General features: G+C 40.7%; 1 protein-coding gene across 3 annotated transcripts in view; it reads left to right on the top strand.

Moving 5' to 3' along the window:
* The window catches only part of LOC139101319 (transcription factor hamlet), a 65,921-nt gene extending 46,115 nt beyond the window's left edge, over positions 1-19,806 (top strand). For 2 of the 3 annotated variants that reach the window (XM_070654353.1, XM_070654352.1), the window contains exons 4-8: positions 6,690-6,821; positions 8,588-8,711; positions 13,864-13,960; positions 15,448-15,604; positions 15,686-19,806. In XM_070654353.1, coding sequence (XP_070510454.1) covers positions 6,690-6,821; positions 8,588-8,711; positions 13,864-13,960; positions 15,448-15,604; positions 15,686-17,701 — 2,526 coding nt within the window. In that variant the 3' untranslated portion in view covers positions 17,702-19,806. The remainder of the gene's footprint in view (positions 1-6,689; positions 6,822-8,587; positions 8,712-13,863; positions 13,961-15,447; positions 15,605-15,685) is intronic. The other variant, XM_070654354.1, reaches the window with a different exon arrangement.
* Positions 19,807-20,642: the final 836 nt, after the last annotated feature.

Here is a 20,642-nt window from a genome sequence, read left to right as displayed (position 1 = left end):
CGCGTGATCATGTTGCATTCAAAGACGAACTCAAGAAATTGTTAAGCAATTACCGCCGACAGTCTTCGCGCGATAATTGTCTTTATGCGCCTTCGCAAAAGTGACGGCAAGGAAAATACTTGTCGCGGGTACATATTTACAAATTGACTCGATTTTAAAACGACTAATATAATATTTTAATCGCTTTTGGCTTTACAACTTTTCTGTTTTCGCGTGGCGAATTTAAAAGTCCGAACTTCCAGTGGAAAGTTAATTGATCAGCGTTACGCGAAATCGGGCGTTTAATAAGCCAGGGACTCCGCAATCACGGTGTAGAATATGAACTTTTATCAATGTATACAATGCCGTGAAATAATGCACAAGTATTGCGGGATAGGATCAGCTAGCGGAGCGCCAGGCTTCAGACGTATTGATCAAGAGGTAATTTCTCGGCATTCGTAATTTCTATTGCGTCCGCGCAAATCTACCACCGTTTAAAATGTAAACCCAATTTAACTCGTGAATCGACAGCCAATCAATGGCGGTAATTGTTTTGTCACGGGACAGAAAGAGAGAGGGAAAGGGGGAGAGGAGAAAAAAAAAAAGAGGGCTCGTTCGTTAACGACACTTTGAAATGCAGGCCTGCCTATTTGATCAGCCCAATGACCCTCGGCGCGGGCGAATGAAATTACTGAGTGCATCGGCGTGCCCGCGGCGCTGATTGGAATTTTTTTCTAGGCCGGGGAGGGCAAATGTTATGCATTGAAATTATAAAGTTACCATCGGCTAACGATCGGTGATTGAATTTAATTTTTTGCCGCCTGGCGAAACGGCAAGCTTTCGTTTCGCCGTAACGGCGGGTCTTGCTTGGCGGTGCTCGCGATAGCAGACATTGCTAAAAGCACGTGAAAACGGTCGCTTCTTGCTGGGAAGCTCATTGAGAAATTCACGCGACCGCGGAATATCCGCCGAATATCAAGGTTTCACACGTAGGTCCGTCCAAGCTGCGATTGGCGGAGCAGAGCTGCGGGTTGACAGATTGTGTGCATGCGAGCGCGCGCGGACCCTGCCACAATGACCGAACTAATCTGGTCCAGCGTAGAGAGAGGTAGCCTAAGTTCAATATACACACAGGAATACACTGAGGCCCGCAGGCGTTTCGTGTGTGCTTTCGACTATTGCCTTGTATAAATCATACCGCCCCCGGTCAGTCCGGAGCTTCGTGAATCGCGGCATCGACTTAATTGTCCTGCACGCCGTCCAAAGGATGAAGGATCTCGGTTCGCGAGATGCGCATTTAGCAGCCCTGAAAGGTCTATTAATTTTCAATTTACCCCCGCGACTATGTTTTAGCTAGCCGTTGCGTCATTAAAAAATATTTAAATACATCACATTGATTTTTAAAGTTGATATTACTCGCGAAATATTGAATTTAAAAAATTGAGTTTAATTTTACGTAGATTAATTTTATTTTTTTCTTTCATACGTATATGAATTTTACGTACATTTTTGTATTAAGTCATTAAGAATATTTAGAAGCTAAAAGTCGAAAAAGTCGTCGTGGTAAGTAAAGAATATTATCAGAAATTAAGATCATCATCATTCTTTGCTGCATCAAGAATTACAGCGGGCGGAAACTTGTTTTGAAGGGTCGGGGCTGTAGAAGATCGGCGAGTTTTGCCAAAATTTTCTGGCGGGTCAGCCTCTCTAATGATCGATCATATAAGGGGCTGGCAGTGACGCGACTCGGATATAATTTATACCGCTAGATACGCCGAGGGTAGCTTCCCTTAGAAGGCCGTGCTGCAGAGAAAGCGAACGTATGTACCGGGGGTGGCATCTGCTGCGTGTTAGACACGGGTCGGAGGGCACCGCTTGCTCTGTCATTACTTGCATTACTTTCCCGTCGCGAGTCAAGTGGGTCAAGTATGAGCGAAGAAATATGTATGCAATCGTGGAACAACTGTCGGTGGCAACTAAACAGCGACGCGCTAATAGCCGGGATTATCCGAAGTTATTCAGGAGAAATCGTCTCGAGAGATCGATAAAGATTCTTTTACGAAATTCTTGTTACAAAATCACGAAACTTTATTCGATAATATTTCTAATTGTAATTTTATATTTACGCACGCCGTCGATATTTCGTTAGTATAGATTTTCCGCCGGGCAGCGGATTCAAAAACAAGTCCGTTGAATCCGCGTATTGCGCGCCCGTTACGCAAACGTGAAAAATTATTAACTCGTCCGCGAGTGCGAAATGTTCCGCGTGCCTAGTTTTCTAAAACACGCCTTGACGTCGCTTAGGGAGCGCGGTAACGTAATTATTCGTGCAAACCCCGCGCCCTATTAAATCGCGCAATTTCACAGACGAAATGCATGAAGCGCGGCACAAAGGCGGGCGAGCGCAGTTACGTCGATGAATTCTAATCAACCGGAAACGAATCATTAAACCAATTAACACGTCATCCCGCGTGATCTCGCGGGCGTGAATTCGGAATGATCGCCGCTGCGACGTCGGAGGTTCGCGCGTCATAATAATTTTCATTGGGGGCTGGAAATCAGAGAGACCTCGTTGTCGAAAGCCGCGCAAGGACGGGGAATGTAGACGATTCCTTGGGATTAATCAAGCGTTAATTAAGACTAGAGCGGGCTGGCTTTCTCGCGGGGCTCCTCTCCTCCATCTCTCGCTTTGGAATTGCTGGGAGGGAAATTAAGCAAAGATGTCGCAGCGCCTAATGCTTCGGTCGGTCGTAAGGATCGCGCCTGGCGCTACGTGACGCCTAAACTCGTAAACAGCTCCGTTGTTTAGGGGATGATAATTGACCGTTTCGTTCACCCCCGTCGCGCTCGCTTTCCACGATTCTCCCAAAACGGTGGAAAGTGACGTCGGCGAGTCTGGGAAATTCGCCAATGCGCCCCGACGCGCGCGATGTTTGCGAGAGAGACGATCTCTACTTCGTCCCTCCTCTTCTCTCCCTTCGGCCGTCTCGTTTCTGCTCCCGTGGAAAAGGGATGGAGAAATGAAATTCGATACGCTATTGTTGTGTGTCACACGAGCATAATCTCGCTTATTCCCTCCCATGATGGATACACACGGTGCATTCATGTTTATTGCCCGGCAAGTATTAATAACAGTAATCAATTGTTTCGTTTGGGCGTAACGATATTTTTAATGATAAATTTTCTTTAAAATAACAAACTGCCGGTGGGCGAAAAAGAAAAGTTTGTACGAACTTAACGCGTCAATTTATCGCTCAATTATATTTCCATTGTACGCGATGAATAAATTACGAGCCGCGCAATTATACATATAATATCGTTAACGATATGTATGTCAGATTAAACTTGTCACTGAATATCTATTAAATTAATATCTAATTAAATAGATACATCCATTAAGTTAATTCTTAATTAATACAAAATAATGTAAAAAAAAAAAAAATATTTTTTTTACGATTTATGATAGCAGGTTTGATAATCTTTTTAATAAAAGATTTATCAAATATGGAAGTGGCGTTGACACTAGCCGACGAATCCTACGAGTCGGTTAAGTTGCGGAATGGATTTTCTCCGCAAGAGAGGGAGGACACAGTGTGTCGGCTAAAAGCATTTTTGCGTCGGCCATCATGGGGCTATCATCCACCATCGACCCGCTTTATTCATAACTTTCGCTGGCCATTGCTATAATCGAGGACACTTTCCTTTTATCTTTAGGGCGGCTTTTACCACGCGTGTTTCACAATCCTCCGTCGTTAATGCATTTATATCGAGATATAAATTTACTTGTTCGCTTGCTTAATAACAATTACACGCGTCGCTGTACTTTTATTAAAATCTCACGTTGAACTAGGGAAGAGATATTATAAGAACTTTTGTAAAAAAAAAAAAAAAAAAATCTTGAAGATAAGTACTGATATGCGTGGCTGGCACTGCAGTCTACGTTTTTTCCTGAATCGTTCGGAGAGCTTCGGGACGTGGTGTGTTACCATCTCGAGTCCATTCAGAAACGACAATCCCGTCGTGTCTTGTCAGGCAGCTTCTTTTTCACGAAATATCTTCAGTAAAACCTAAGCGACGTAGAAAACCTTTCGTAGGCTCCGCTTTGTCGTAGGTGTGAGATTACAAAGGGCAGAGAGGAGGGCGGGAGAAGCGATCGCGTGTTTTGTGCTTTGGGACAATCCTGTGAACCCCATGCCGAGAATTTTCCGACCGCATGTCCTGCGGATCATCTGATGGACAGGATGTGCCGTTTAGGCTTTTACTTGCCCGATTTTCCTTGCCAGCACATGAAGATCCTCCGGCGATCCTCTCTAGCCGTTCACTTTTGCAAATATCTTCTGCTTTCTTCGAGAAAATCCGTCCCGCGGAGTTTAATGGCAATGGAAATGAAAATTATTTCTCAAATAATTTTTTAATTATTTATTTTAATTTTAATTTTTTTTTTTCGTCTTTTATGTATTATTACTAAATTACGCGTTTAATATTAGCGCGTAAACTTTTTATAAAACGGTGTATTTTCTCTCGTACTTCGCACGGGAAAAAGTGCAAGAATCTTTAACGTTGCGGAGAGATTTTTATTGTGACCTGAGACGATCTATTAAGACGCTCCATGCTTGCGACGATACACAATTTCCAGCATTATAATTTTTCGTTCCACGTAGAATGGCGCGGCACGATCACGGTCAGACAAATCTGTCCTACGAATTGTTAGCACATGTCCGTATGCCGACAAAGCGAACGAAACCCCCGCTGGGTCGTTAAAGCCAGTGACGAATTTCTCTTTCTGTCCTATCCGCGTCTCAATTTTCTTGACAAATGTCGAAAACGCGGTCGAAAACTTACCGTTGTAATTGGTTCTTATATTTTACAAACAGTTACATAAACGCTCAGTGGTACTAAACGCTCGTAGAAATTTAACGTTACGTTTCTTATCGCGAAGGCGTTAAGGCGTTGCTAATTAAATTTAAATACTAAATTAATTAATTTCTATTAATTAAATGTAACGAAACGCGTGGCAAAGTTCTACACGTTTCATAGATTTGTTTTCCGATTGTCAGTCCGCGGTCTACCTGCTCTGCTCTACGTTACAACTTCATGCAGCAGTCGTGTAGCTTTGCGCCGAGGAGCGAGCTGCTACGACAATGCACGAGTTAGCGTATTGTCGTGGGTGAGACTTCGGGACAGATCCTAATCTGTCGTGTAACCTACTGAAAAGTCCCATTGTAACACTCAGGTTCGTGCCCATCTTCTGAAAACGCACGTTAATGGCCCCCGGTAGCAAAGTAGCCATTATGACCATCGAGAATTCGTACCGCTTTGATTCCTTTTCATCGTTCTTTACCGAACTGTCCTGTTTCCAATTCCGTTATTGTGGACTTACACGAGTTTTCTAACTGCACGTGGATTAATACGTGCGCAGACACACACATCAGGGCACTGAAATGTGATATGCTCATTTTAATAAAGTGCTTGCGCGTAGATTTTTTTTTTCTCTCTGTAAGAAAATTAATTTTGTAAAGTTGTTTTTCGGAAAAGTTGTTAACGTAATAAATTCTTTATAAATCATTTTCATTAAAATAACGCGAAGCCGTAATTTACGCAGAGTGTAAATATACGTACACATAAACAACGTAAAAAGATTGTAGGAGAAATGCGTTTCTGCATTCCGTGGATTTTGAGTAAAGATTAAGACCGAGATGAAAGGCTCGTACAAAAAATAGGAAGATGAGGATCGAGCTGTGAATTGGGAAAGAACGGCCGTTTGTGAATGAAGAGGAAATGTCAATGCGAACTAAATGTCTTGCGGTTTATCTGATGTTTTTGAAATCCAGTAGGATTATTCGCAAACCAGGGAGCTCTTTAAAACCTCCGGCGAAAGAATAGTTTTCTTTATTTAAAGCGCTGACTGGGATTACGTGTTCGAAGAATTAACCCTTATCCACCTGTGGGATTTATTGATTTCTACAAACACTCGCTAGTTATACTTGAAACCAGCAGGTGGTGTGAGCTTGCAGGTCAACTGTTATTACAAACAATCGGATATAATAATTTAAAAAAAAAAAAAAAAAAAAAATTAGAACGTTCTATAAAATAATTTTCATTACTTATTACATTACATTATAATTTAAATTTGGTTTAAACAATATATATTTATACAAATTATTGTTAAATACTTTCGTATTTTTTTTCTGAGGCACTGTTCGCTAAATGATGCTTGCCGCGCAAAAATAATTATTGCAAATGATCCTACTTGACGCGCACGACTGTTAGCGGTCGAAATATTTCCGTAAACGACGGGCACAATAAGGTTTATGATAGAAGTGCAAAATGTGTTTTACCACACGAGGGAGGTAGGACGAGGAGAGCGTTCGTAGCTTCCCGCTGGCAAATGGGGTGTCCAGGAACGACGCCGACGCATCGGGGTGAGACGCTTGGCCAGCCAAGCGTCGCGTCGACACCGCGCCAGACAATTGAAAAAAATCACTTGTCTCGCCCTAAAAGTAGCGGACGTTTCGTGGATGCTGAGGGCGGGAAAGTCGGGATAGATGCGAGGGTGATGAGAGGACGATATCCGTGAGCGACAGTCCGTTAAACGCAATGTTCCGAATCAAAAATTGTCGCGGTTTCTCGCCGCCGGAAGATATGCGATATTTACGCGCCAGTTTACGCACGTGCAATCTAATCTAATAGATAATTACGAAATGTTTCAGGTCCGCATTGCTGGGAGCGGAGTGAGAGGCTGGCTGGACGCATCTCACGAGACGAACAATTGGCTGAAGTATATACGGAGTACTGCCAGCTCGCACGCGGTGAACATACGTCACGTACTCGTCGGTAGTCAGGTGAGGAAAAATTTTAAGAACTGAGTAGTGTAATCGAAAGCTCAAAAATCGACGATATTGCTACACTAATATTTAATTTTAATATTTATATTTAGTAAAAATTAAAAATGGAAAAAAAAAAGTTTCGAGCAATCTCCGACAGAAATAGAAAGTATTAATAACCAATTAGAATTGACATTTACCCGTTTCATAACCCGTTTTACTGCGGCGCAAAAACATGCGTACAGATCGGTGGTGAGATTAATTTGCGAAGTGAATTATTGGTATCGCTAATCTGTATCTGCGATCTTGAGCTTCGATCCGCGTGCCTTGTACATGTACATAAAAAAAAAAAATTAAAAAAAAAATCCACCACTTCTTCACATTTCGCGTGCGCGAATAATTACGTTGCATTAAAATTGTATCGCCTTGGTTGTTGGAAATACTTGAAATTGTTGATAATCGAGAAATTACTGTAACAAGTGGAAATCATTTATCGCAACAGCTTTTATACTGCGAAATGAAGAAAAACGTGAACTTTTTAATTAATAATTTACAACTTTTGTATTATTAGCAACTACGTCGATCATATAATGAAAAGCTAATACATCCGTATAAATAAAATCACCCTCTCGTAGACACTTGTCAGCCACTTTCTAATTCACCCTCTATTTAATTTTTATACACAACTGACACTCGATCGACAGTTGCAGTTAATACGAAACAATAATTACGCACCAAGTGGAATTCCAGTTTACTGCACATATGTCATCGATTGTCAAAAAGTCTATTAGTACTTCATAAAATTAACATACTGTTCTCAGTATATTCAGTCATCTATTTCAAATGACTCTTTTCCTGCATACAAGTACGTAACATGAGCGTTTTTAAAAGATATTATTCATACACAAAATAATATATTCAGCATTAATTTTTATTAATTTCTTAATAAAAAATAAGAAATAAATTGGGAAGGGGAAAAAAAGATTAAATTTATTTTCTGCAATAATTAAATAAATTTTATTATAATTTTAAAATAATAATACATATAATAAAGCGAGTACGCAGATTTCTAATCTCTTTTGAAAGCCGTTATCCTCATACGTGATTGCCCGTCGAATGGACGCATAGACGGAAACGATGGAGGTCACGGTGTCAATTTAGGGTCGAGCTCGTGCTCCTGTCTATTTCGGCTCTTTCTCTCTTTCTCTTTGCGAACCGTGACACATGGTATCCTCGATGTTGTGGGCGCGACGTAAGCTACATGTATACAGGGTGTTTAGTTATTAAGTCACCCCACGGGGTCGTTTCTCCGACTTCCTACGCCCTCTCGCAATCGCTGTGGGAATGGGGGGACGCGACGGACTCTGTATCAGTGCCCTGCAGAATCGTAATGACGTTTCGGGGACCCGTGACGGCACTATAAAGATCGTTCCATGGCTTCCCACTACTGAACTCTATAGACTCGCATGCAGATTAACGTGCATGCGAAGGGATTTCCTTTAATAAAATCGAGACACGCGCAAGCACTGAAACGCGCGTTCACCATTTTCGGCGTTCCTTTTTTTTTTCTTTGGTAACATTATCGTTAATTCACTTAGACATGAACCACAAAAGAAAGAATTATATGTTATAATTTATTTTAAATAATTTATAAATGTAGAAGCAGAGATATAATTTTTATAATTTTTTGAAACAGAAAATTTCAGAATCACTCTAAAATATCTTTATTGTAACGCTGAAATATTTATGAACTAAACATTATTAAATAATAATTTTGGTAATAGATGATATACGAGGCTATTCGCGACATCGCAGCGGGAGAAGAACTTCTTCTGGGCCTTCGGGAACCGCTTCAGCTGCAAGACATATTAGGCGAGCCTAACGAGGACAGAAGCGATCGAGAAACTGGTAAGCATCTGAAGTAAATTTATCTGAAAAATTTAGAGAAAGCAAATTAAATAAATATTTAGAACAGAATAAGAAAATGACCAATGCAGCTGGCATTTGCGGAGTTACATGTTTAAAAAAAAAAAAAAAAAAATTAAGAGAACAAGAGAATTAGAAATTAAAATAATATTCGGATGGCCGGCGGAGGTATCGGCGTTCACGATCGTTTCGACTTTACGACTTTCTGTGCCGATACACATCGCGCGCGTTGGTAGCTCGTGCGGGTACAATTACGCGTATGAACGCAAATGAAGGGCCGGGGCAGGTGTTTTCCGAAACGACGAATCGGGGGCGGGCAGAGGGTAAATCGTGGATCGTTGTGTGCACGAGCTGCTCGTCATGCACCCTTGACTCTGGCGTGATTCACCTGGACGGCCGTTGCGTATTAACCCCCGTCCGGTAATAAGCGCTGATTATTTGCAGATAGACGTGTTCGAGTCATATGTCGCTCCGTGCCCCCGTGTCGCTTCGACTTTTGACCGGAACCATCCCTCACGTTCATCGCGAACGAAAATATCGCACCGCGTTTGCGATACTGGCAATTGTTTTCTTTTTTTTTCTTTTAAACATTCGCGCATAATTTTTGCGCGTAACTTTTTATGACAGCACGTTTAATTAAAAGAATTTTATTTTAAAGAGTATGTGCTTTATTTTTTTCTATCTCGGGCAATTTATATTTTAAGGTATTAAATATTTTAAAATTTACATTAATTTATTAAGCTAATTTTAAAACCACTTTGGCGAGATCGTTTAACTTAATTAGTTGATCGTTAGATTTTATTGTGTCGGACCGTTACGCTAATAATATATTTACGAAGAAGGATAGCATCTACGTGCCTCGGTACTCGACAGTTATCTGGTTGTAACTTCTGCACGATGGTCAAAATCTGGATGATGACTCGGTAGGGTCGAATTAGAACCGGAGGGTTATACGCGACACCCAGATGTCGCGACAATTAAAACCAGGCTTATTGTCAAAGTTCCGCCGTCACGGAGTCTACGGTTAATTTGCCCACAGTTTTTCGCCATAATTTTAGCAAATGCTCGTAAAATGCGTCTTTGCGCTTGGAAGATACGCCGTTCCTACTAACAGGTTCATTATTAAATTTTTTCTGTTGACGAAATCGGTGAAGATACGTCTCTGTTCATTTTTATTAATGAAATCTCTCATGTAACTGCCATAAAAAAAAATTTTATAAAATTAAAAATAAGTAGCAATACAAAAAAAAAACTTGATAAAGATAATATCGCTTTTATCCAACAACGAAATTAATTACTGCGTGAACGCGTGCTTATTTGCATACATACATACTTAAATAAAACTGTGGAGCAGACTCCAAAAGGGAGACGCAACTTTATGAGATAGCTTCATGGAAAATTAGCGCGGCAATTAAGCCGTGCCTACCGATAATATTCTCTCCTCTAAATTAATTAAGATTTTAACTTTTATGATAACACCCGGGATTAGATTGTGAGAGAAGTTGCATCCGCGAGTTTCATTAAATTTTAATAATATTCTGAAATTAAAAAAAAAAATTATTAGATTATTAATAAACAATAAGTAAATATATAAATAATTATGGTCGTCAGCTGGCTATCTTTTTTCGCCGAGACTTATTTCCGAGACATTTGTTCTCGGCGAACACGTAATTTTACGTATTAGCGAGATTAATGCTGACTTTAAACGGCATAAGAGTGGTACTGGCATTAATCTAGCAAAGCCATTTTTACGGGGGAATCTCCGGCAAGCTGGTGCGTGCAGCAGGAATAATGATGTCAAACAAACGACGTACGCTCCGTATCAACCCTTGCGAGGGGCATCTGCGCCGCGTCTCTCCCTCGGACGAATCATTTTTTCCGCGAGAAGAGAGACGCGGTACGAGGGAAGGCGAGAGAGAAAGATGCGAGGAATCATTTTAACACGCCTACGTGGGGTGCGCGTAGCGAGGCATTTAGTCGAGCTGTATGTTAACTTAATCTTATGGACGTCTATTTTCATCGAATATTCGCGTTTAAAAATTTATTTCGACTGCACAGATTTTCCTATTTTTTTCAATATTATTTTAAAAAAAAGTATATTACAGTAGTTAAGAATAAAAAAGGATACGAGTATTTTTGCGTTCAGGGTAACACTCTGACTTTTCCCAGACACTTTTGGATCTATGTATCGCGAGCCGAGTTATGGTAACACGACAGACGCAACCGTTGCGGGCAGTTATGGTGACTTATGGCTGTGACTTTTGCGGTGCTTGTTTTTCTATCGTTTCCCTTTTTTTTCTTTTTTTTTTTTCTTTGCGACCAAGAAACACGTTTATATCGGTGTGTTTTCCGATAGCTTTTTGGGGTAGCGGATAATTTATAGCCAACCATTGTCGATTAACACGCGCATAACCAGGTCGCAGGGAGGACCAAAAAAAAAGGCACGGGTCAAAATGAGAAAAAAAGGGGTACGCGCGTACAAAAGGGCACGCGACACTCTTTCCTGAGGGGGTGGTGTATTCCGAGATAGGGAGGTGCGTGTGACATGTTACAACCCCATCTGATTCATCGCGCTAATGACACATTTATTTGACGTTTGATTCGAAATCGCTACGGTCGCGTGCGGCAAATTTGTTACTGAAAGATGCAAGCAAATTTTTCGTTTGTCTAAAAAAAAAAAAAAAAATTTTTCTTCCTTCGTTAAATGCAAAAGACACGTGTGTTATAAAAATCAATATTCAAATTATTTATAAAATTAGGAAACACTATTATTCAAAGAATTATCGTTTTAATTAAAGAGTTATTTAAACATTTGGACAGTTAAAGATTTAATAATAAAATTTTATTTTAGATTTATTTTTTAAACAATGATTTATGTAGCGGCTTTAATTTAGTTTGCTTTACTAAAATCCTACCAATATTAATTAAAGCAAAACATTTTATATGATTAAATATTTGACGAAGTAATAAAGGATAACGGAGCAAACGAAAGGCGTAATAAAGTATCTTCTAGATGAATAAATGAGCTGATTATTATTTCGATATATTTTAATGATGCCATTTGAATTGCGAGCGTCACGATGCAGCAAGAACATCGATTTCCGTTACTTTTTCCCATGCAACTGCCAACTGATTACTCGACCGCGGGGGGTGTTGCCAGTGGATCCCACCTGTTGACTTTCCGCAACGTGACTTTGCTACTCCTTCTACGTGGTAGATTAACATAATATAATACTCTTACAACCGTTTCCGTACATTGTCGAGAGGCGATTGTTAAGAATATATTTCATTTATATTCAATAAATTATCACGTTCCTTTCCCGTTAAATTTATATTAAAAAGATCTTATAGAAAAATGTTAAGAAGATAATATATTATTTTTATTATTTGCTCTTAATTTATTTTTATATATTTAATACATTTTTACTTATCTAGAATATTGCATTTAAATATTATTTTACATGTATGATATTTTTTAATTATATTCTTATTTATTAATTCGTTTAGTAAAAATTTTTTTTTTTTTTTAATGTTGAGCTCGGACAATGGTGTTTTAAAGGTGATAGAGTCTACCGCATCTTTCATTGTCTAAATTCACGGCGCGCGGCTACGAATTAGTCGTGGAGAGAGAAACGATTAACGTACTAAGGGGGAAAGGGGGTTAGCATGACGTTGGGCGTAGTTGGTGGTACGGGGGTTGTGCCCGGTTCCCATGAAGGTCCGTTGGGGGCCATCACTCGACCATATGGTTGGAACAAGTGTAGCGGCAGATTTAAATAACCGTTGGAGGTCGGATATCGTTTAAACTTGAGCTCGATCTTGCTTATATGCATGTATACTTGCGACAGAAATTTAATTTAATTGTAAAAAAATTTTATTTTAATTTTTTAAATCTCATAATTTGTCTCTTTTCAAATTTAATTATTTATTATTAATTACGTTAATTTTTTAATTTTTAAACAACTGCAGATTATTGATATGTTAGAGACGGATCAGTTTTTAATTAAAAATTAATTAGTATGTTACTTCGCATTGCCATATTTAGCACTTATTAGTTGCGTGTTCGATCAGAGATAATCGCACTTTGTTTCCTTCATGGGTTTCTGATTTTACCTGCCGTTGCGCTCTGATATTCGGGGGTGAAATGCCGCAGGGGGGCTGTCGAGACTCACCTGCGATTGGCCGGTCTTCAACGTCGGTCGTACCAATGGCAGGCAATTCTGGACACCCCCGTTTGCGTTTGCAGTTACTGGACGGTGTACCGCCAACTAACGAAAGCATCATTGTGTCTATTGTCTTTGCGATCGCTTGTGTGTCGGATCGTATCGATTGAAAAAGAAGTGAAAAGTGCTGTGAAGTAATTTGAATCGCGTTACAACCAAATCCCTTTGATTTTTCAAGTACGTAAAGTCATATCGTACATAATAATTATTTGGCAGAAAAATCATTAATCAACGGTAAATATTGTGTAGATTAATTTTTAACTAATTAATCACTTTACTTCGTTTTACTGAAAGTTACGGGATTTATCATATATGTTCGAAATTAATTTATAACTAAGAAGCGATATACGATTCCGTTGGCCTGAATTCCGGGAGTGAATACGATTCGCGTTGAAGCCCACGTTTAAATTAATTCCGCATCAAATTAATTAATAAAAATGGATCAATACTAGCGCAAATTTGAATACGAAAATTATTTAACAACACAATCAAAAGCGCATAATTACGTAAATATTGTAATATCAGTTGAGTAATTTGGCGTGAACTTTCCGAGTTTGTCGAAAATTATTTTCACTATTTCCACACGGGGCTAGTTAAAACGTCGAAGTCCGTAGAAACGAGGTCTTTATTTTGTAGATTGGCCGATATTACCGCTTTAATTTAATAATTCAGTAACAATTCACGAGTTCACTTGTCACGCCACTTCTGTGGCCCTCATGCGGTTCTGGATCACGTAATTCGCTCACACCATGACACGTCACGTATCATCGTTCGCGGAGGGTTGTAATTTATAGAGCTGCTAGCGCGCGCACACGTACGCGAATTGCGAGAAAGTCGCGAGTTTCGCTCGCGTTATCAGCCGCGATATCCGGGATATTTATAATATTAATTGTTGCATTTGTTATTTGCAGCCTCTCAGCACAGTGGAACCGTCGACGAAGACAAGGAGGACGAGGAGGAAGAAATAAGGTGCACTGTCTGTGACAAACCGTTCCAGGATATCGAACTGTAAGTACTTAACACGATTTTTATATAACTTTTATTTTAGCACTTTTTAAAGAATATTAATAATTTCAAGATTTTTTAAAGAAAGTTTTAGTTATTAAAAAAACGTTTATGCATATATTAAATTTATTTGCTTTTCGGTCTCACGTTGAGAGAAATATTCTATTTTAACGATATTAATATTAATATTTGGTTATTAATGTTAAATTAAGAAGCAGTTGATTTATTTTTATGTATCACGTGTAAATACTCAGCAAAAATTCTACTGTCGTTTTTATTATCGCATTTTTTACGAATTTTTTTATTCGAAGATTATTATCGCTGGCACGACGATACAAAGCGCGACTCATCAAAGATTCATGGCACATTATTATATGCTTTTCAAATCAGATGAACGACGATTACGTGCTCGACCAAGCGATACACGCTGTATCGAAATCGAAAGAATAAAACAACTCGGCCGACCGCGCTGGTTGCGTCCGTCGATTTTCATCGTCAATTATTAATTAATCGACAGAGAGTTCAGAGAGTGGACGTCACGTAATCACCTTCAAATTTCGCGTTTTTATCGCGCAAGTAATTTCGTGAGTCCTTGAAGAATTGAATATAATTTATACCGTGCCTTCGCGACAACTAAAAAATAATTTACGATACGAAACGCGATTCAAATAGCAGGCAGATCAGATTTTTTTTTTAATTATAATTAATCTGCTTTCGTTTTCACTTTTACGTCGGTGTCTCCTTCGCTGTCCCAGGCGACGTTAAAGCGGCAGATTCACCTGTTGTGGAATTTTAAATTCGTAATCGGGTGCGTTGGTACCACCCTCTTATGCATCATCAAAGGCGTCGCGTGCTCGCAGCTCATCTGGCGCGCTGTCGTGGCACCGTGAGGGCACTATCTCATCGCGAATGGGTTTCACGCGGCGCGTATGTTCGGGGGTGTAAAATCAATGCTGTCGCACACCATCCCGTGTGACGATAACCCGCGCGCCTACTCGTGACAATCCCCTTAGAACGGCTTTTCTTCGTGACGGCTTGCGTTCGTGCGCGACGTGCCGCCCCGTTCTTCATGGGTTATTACACGAGAACCGACTCGCCACTATGCAGCCGAAGTCACTTAGTCATCATCCAAGGCTGCACCCGGCGCAATCTTCGCCGGTGCAGGCCGGTCGTCGTATCGCGTCCCGCTCGCTCGATGCGGCGCTCTGATTAAATGGTATTAAAACCCCACAGGTGGAAAGAAAGTGACGTCTCTGGAAATATTTTGTACGCGGCAATGGGAACTGTTCCGTCGAGTATTTAATTCAAACGAATTGTTGAAGATATAAGAGAAAATATTTTATTTTAAAAAATAAATTACACGCGAGATTTTTAACTTGACTGCTTTTATAAATATCTATAATTTTTTTTTTCTTTTATTATTATATTTTTAAATTTACTTTATTTTTTTATATTGCAATAAATTAAATATCTGCATCTTTCACTTTCAGATTAGATAGCCACCTGGTGACCTGTCACAGATATCCGGCGGAACAGCACCGTTGCGACAGCTGTCCCCGCGCCTACGCTTGGCGACCGCTTCTGGTGCGACATCGTGCCATTGTTCACGGCGACCTGAGAAATTACCCCTGCGAAAATTGTCCGAAGGTAAGCTTCAAATTCACGCTTTACTCGTCAGAACCAGACAATATTTTCCGACTCAGTGGCATCTTCTTGTATCGCTAAAAGTCGAACATTCGGCAGGTCTTCACGGACCCGTCAAACCTACAACGACATATCAGAACGCATCACGTCGGCGCGAGGAGCCACGCTTGCACGGAATGCGGCAAGACCTTCGCCACCAGTTCCGGCTTGAAGCAGCATACACATATTCACAGCAGCGTGAAACCCTTTCAGTGCGAGGTCTGTTTTAAGGCGTACACGCAGTTCTCCAATTTATGCCGGCACAAGCGCATGCACGCAGACTGTCGCATGCAGATCAAGTGCGTTAAATGTGGACAGTCCTTTAGCACGGTGACGTCGTTGTCGAAGCATAAGCGATTCTGCGACTCCACGACTCCAACTGGTCCTCCTGGAACGATGCCTCAATTACCGACGCCGCCCGTGAGCCCTTTTCTAGTGTACCCACGACCGCCCGTAACTCTGCCAGGTGGTTTACCCTTCTATCCTCCCAGCCTGATGGGTCCTTACCCTGGAATTTTTCCAAACGCTTCAAACTTCCTTAACACTCCTCTACTTTTCCCGCCGAAAATCGAAGAGGCCGAGAAGAGGAGCGACAGTCCTCCGAAAAAAGAACGTTTTACTCCACCAAGAGTCGTATCGCAGCACAATAAAGTTTCTCCTTCTACGGCGGAGGAAGCCACTTCTACGTTCCGGCCATCTCCGGCCAGGGCGCCCGTTCAACCGACGCCCGAAGGCGAGGAAATGTACGAAATGACCGATTTGTCAAAGAGAAGAGAGGCGAACAGAGGCAGCGAACGGAAGATGGAAACGGAAAATACTTCGAAGGAAGAAACGGCCGAGCAGCCATTAGATCTAAGAGTGCAGACTAAAAAACAAGATTCTACTTCAAGGACCGCAAATAGAAAAAGCCGCACTCCGTCGCCAGCTCCTGTAGCAATAGAAGAGACGCCCGCGCCTTTCGATCCTCCGAAATCGGAAGAAGATGTTCCACCGCCGATGGAGCTCGAGTCTAAGGACGTTCGAGGAAACAGCCCACACTTGAGGACCAGTCTGCCAATTGAGCAACCGCCGACCAACACACCGCCTCATATGGCTTATCCGAGACCGATACACCCGATGTTTCTCGAGACAATGTATCGTAGTCCAGCGGGAACTTTCCCAGGATTTCCCAGCGCACCGCCTCCTCCTGGAGGAGCGACTCCGGAATCCAGACTGATACCACCACTTCCACCGTTCGCTCCTCCGCGCGGGCTTCCTTTTTTAGGCTCGCTTATGAACGGACTCAGTGGCGCTAGGCCAGGAGGAGGATTCGACCTGCTTGCCCGGCCACCGCTAAGTGCGTTCGCAGGTGTCAAGCCGTTCCAAGAGGCCGTAATGTCGCCTCATCATCATCATCACCATCACCACCACCATCACGTGCACGGAAAGATGAAGGACCGGTACTCCTGTAAATTCTGCGGCAAAGTGTTCCCTCGCTCGGCTAACCTTACGAGACATTTGAGGACTCACACCGGCGAGCAACCGTACAAGTGCAAGTACTGCGAGAGGTCCTTCAGCATCTCGAGTAACCTCCAGAGACACGTTAGAAACATCCATGACAAGCAGCGACCGTTTAAGTGTCCGCTGTGCGAGAGGTGTTTCGGACAGCAGACAAATCTGGACAGACATCTGAAGAAGCACGAAGCCGACGACGGTAGCGGAGTGGTATCGGTCGCCGATTCTCCCGGTAGCAGCAATGAAAACGAGCGAGAGGACACGTATTTCGACGAGATCAGATCCTTCATGGGCAAGGTCGCTTACGGCGGCGAGAGCGGCTACGGATTGCCGCATCCGGCCTATATTCCGAGCCGCTTGCACGAGGTAAACGAGTCTAAGATGGAGGTCGAGTACGACGAAGACGAGGACAGCGAGGAGGGTGTTTCCCCGCTAGAGGAAACGGACGGGCTGTCACCGATCGAGGCCAAGAAGTCACCGTCGCCCTCGTACGATTTGAAGCTGAGGGAGAAGCAGGAACTGCTCAATAACAATACCGCGGAGCCGGTGATTGAGATTTCAACATAGCCCAGAGGTCAGTCCGGGCGGTCCGCGTGATCGCTTCAAGGGACGAAGGGCGGCCGCCTTGTATAAAACTGTCGCGGGATATACATTCGTTTTAGGACTCGATCGTGTCGGCGTTACTTCAGAAATAATGTCAATGCAGAATTACTTAGCTTAGAACGGTCCGCGTACTTGGACCTCGCAGAATATCAGTCATTTGCTTCTACAAAGCGAACGAGTATAATCGGGTTACTCTCCCCGCGGTCGCGTCCACCGTAAATCCACGAAAAGCCTCCAATAATAATGACGATAATTGTGCACTGATATATCCTCGTCGGACTTCTCCGAATAAATCTAGTAAATCTTATTATACTTGTAAAACAGGTGCTCTGTAAAAAAGAAAAAAAAAAAAAAAAAGAAAGAGAAACGTAAAGAACTCGACGAATATAACGAAGATCCTTTTTATGTAATCCTTTTTTTACACTCCACATTTGTTTGCACTAGAAAGTGTATTGTAAAGATCAACCATGGACCATTAGCTCCCTTCCCTCACACCCACACATACACATACGCCACGAGCTTTTCTATAATCTAGTTGTATAGTTTCTACAGACTCTTTATGAATGTAAACGCGCACGAAATTTAATGTTATCCCCGTTCCGCTTTACTTGGACCTTGGCGATCGATTAGACAAGGCGCGTATCTCTGTAATATTATTTATTGCTATTATTAAGAAAATTAATTTATGCCGTTATTACTAAATCGTCGCTCGGTAAAAGGAATCGTACGTCACAGGCGAGAACGAATCGAAACACCCATGCGGAGGATCTACGAATTGTTATAAGAACATGTCGCGATGTATCCACGTCGATTAGCGATCGCCGATTTTTCTGAATCCTAAATGTATCTGTGTATTACTCTCAATTGGTTTGCACCTTCGAACGACCGCGTTGCGCCGCGTTCAGAACACGGGCCGCCCTTTTCGAGAGTTCGAAGCTAGATCACTGTGAAACTTCTATCACCGTAGTCGTGGCCGTAATCGCTACGTAATTGATTCGGGTTCTTTTCCTCCCTCCTCCCAAGAGATCATTAGTTTCCGTTAGAATATAACCGAGTAAAATATTAATTGCAGGAGGAATTCAATCTGCAGGATTTAGTCGCGAGACCTAGGGTCTGCGACTTAAGAAAAAGCACATTTTCGCATCGTGCTCGTGTATCGAAATTGATGTATGTTAGTCCGCGAAACCAAAGCGACGAAAGAAAGAAAATAAGGAAAAAAAAAGAAAAAAAAAAAATTAGCGCGCAAATTATTGCGCTTGCGAGAGTGTGTATAATTAAATAATTAGAAGGCAACAAAATCCTTATGAAAAAATTGTACAAATTTTCACAATTAAGTGATACGACATTTGTAAAGATAACGGGAGATCAGCGCGATTTTTATTAATGTATAAATAAAACGTTTCTAGAACGGATTTTCTCTTGCGGTAGGCAAGGCAGCAGAGTTGTGTGAGCTAACGAACGTTCCTCGCGTTTCATTCACCTAGTAGAAAATGTTGAAATGCGTGTCCCTAACGTAATCATTGACGAAGCGAGGAAGATCGCTAATAATGAGCGATGAACACAGTATACGCATATACATGTGTACCAAGTGCGCTCGCGATTAATAAAAAATGAAACAGAATATATCGTTCGTTTGTAATCACCGAGTTGAGGCTTGTTTTTCACATACAGGTTTTACGAATACAAGTTCTACATATCTCTGTTTCTGTCTCTGACTCTATCTCTCTTCTATCTTTATCTCTCTCTCTCTCTTTCTCTCTCTCTCTCTTTCTCTTTCTCACTATAGAAGATAATAAACTTACGAATTGATTAAGCATAAATATATTGAACGAATTACTTAAGAAAAAATATATTACGACGCTGTCTATCTATACATACTGTATAAAGGCATCCTGTAACTTCATTATAATTACTATTAAAATATTACACTTCATGTTGGCTACCTAAGCGATAATGCGACCTGCATCGATTTTCCTTTACTCCGTATTCCTCTATTAAGATTTCAATCTCGTAAGATTTAACAGAGAACAAGTTTAAAAGTAGAAGAGATAGATTGATGTTGAATAAAAGACTACTTTTTAGAGAGAAAAAAAAATACTTTTTAGAAAAAAATATGTATAAAACAAGCTGTTTTAATAATTAAAAAAATAAGTCATGACTCTAAATTATTTTATATTATCATTTATTTGATTAATAAGCAGTTATTGTTAAAGTAAAAGCTACGAAAAGAAAAAATAAATGATAATATATATTTTACTTTTATTAATTGAACGATTTAAAAAATTGTAAACACTTATTTGCGCGCTTATCTCATTTTTGATAATTTAATATAGCATATTTTTATTTTTACAGGTACAAGAATTGTATACGGTACAGCGTTTCTTCAATGTTCGCTTTCTATCGACTTGTGCTGCTCTCTGGTACTGCATACTTCGAGATAAATCTGAAATTTATTAAAAGATTTCAATTTAATAATCAAATTTCTAAAAATAATATATAATAAAATGCATTTAAACTCATTCGCGTTTTTCTAAAAAGAAAATTTAAAATTTTTGCAACACGCGGAGAGACTTCTCTTTTATCGACGATAAATAAAATTTACTCTAAAGGCAAGAGATGCTGGAGCAGCTGGATGTCCATTCGGTCTCAAGACGCTAGATTACGCTTTATTTCACAATTAGTATTATTCAGCCGCAATCGTTGTCGTAAAAAATATACTCTTTTAATTAAAAAAAAAAAAAAAAAGAAGAAAAAAGAGATCATAGGTTCTTTTTATTTTTGTAATTTTCGAAAATGCTGATATATTTCTACTTGTTAAAAAAATTGTTTAGTCCGCATTAGTGATAACGCAATCGGTTTAAGAAATAAGAGGGGCGAGCGTTGCAAAATGCAGAAAGGAATTCGA

The sequence above is a fragment of the Cardiocondyla obscurior genome, linkage group LG03 (genome assembly GCF_019399895.1).
Source record: "Cardiocondyla obscurior isolate alpha-2009 linkage group LG03, Cobs3.1, whole genome shotgun sequence".
Taxonomy (NCBI): domain Eukaryota; kingdom Metazoa; phylum Arthropoda; class Insecta; order Hymenoptera; family Formicidae; genus Cardiocondyla; species Cardiocondyla obscurior.
This window is presented reverse-complemented; position numbering and strand designations above follow the sequence as displayed.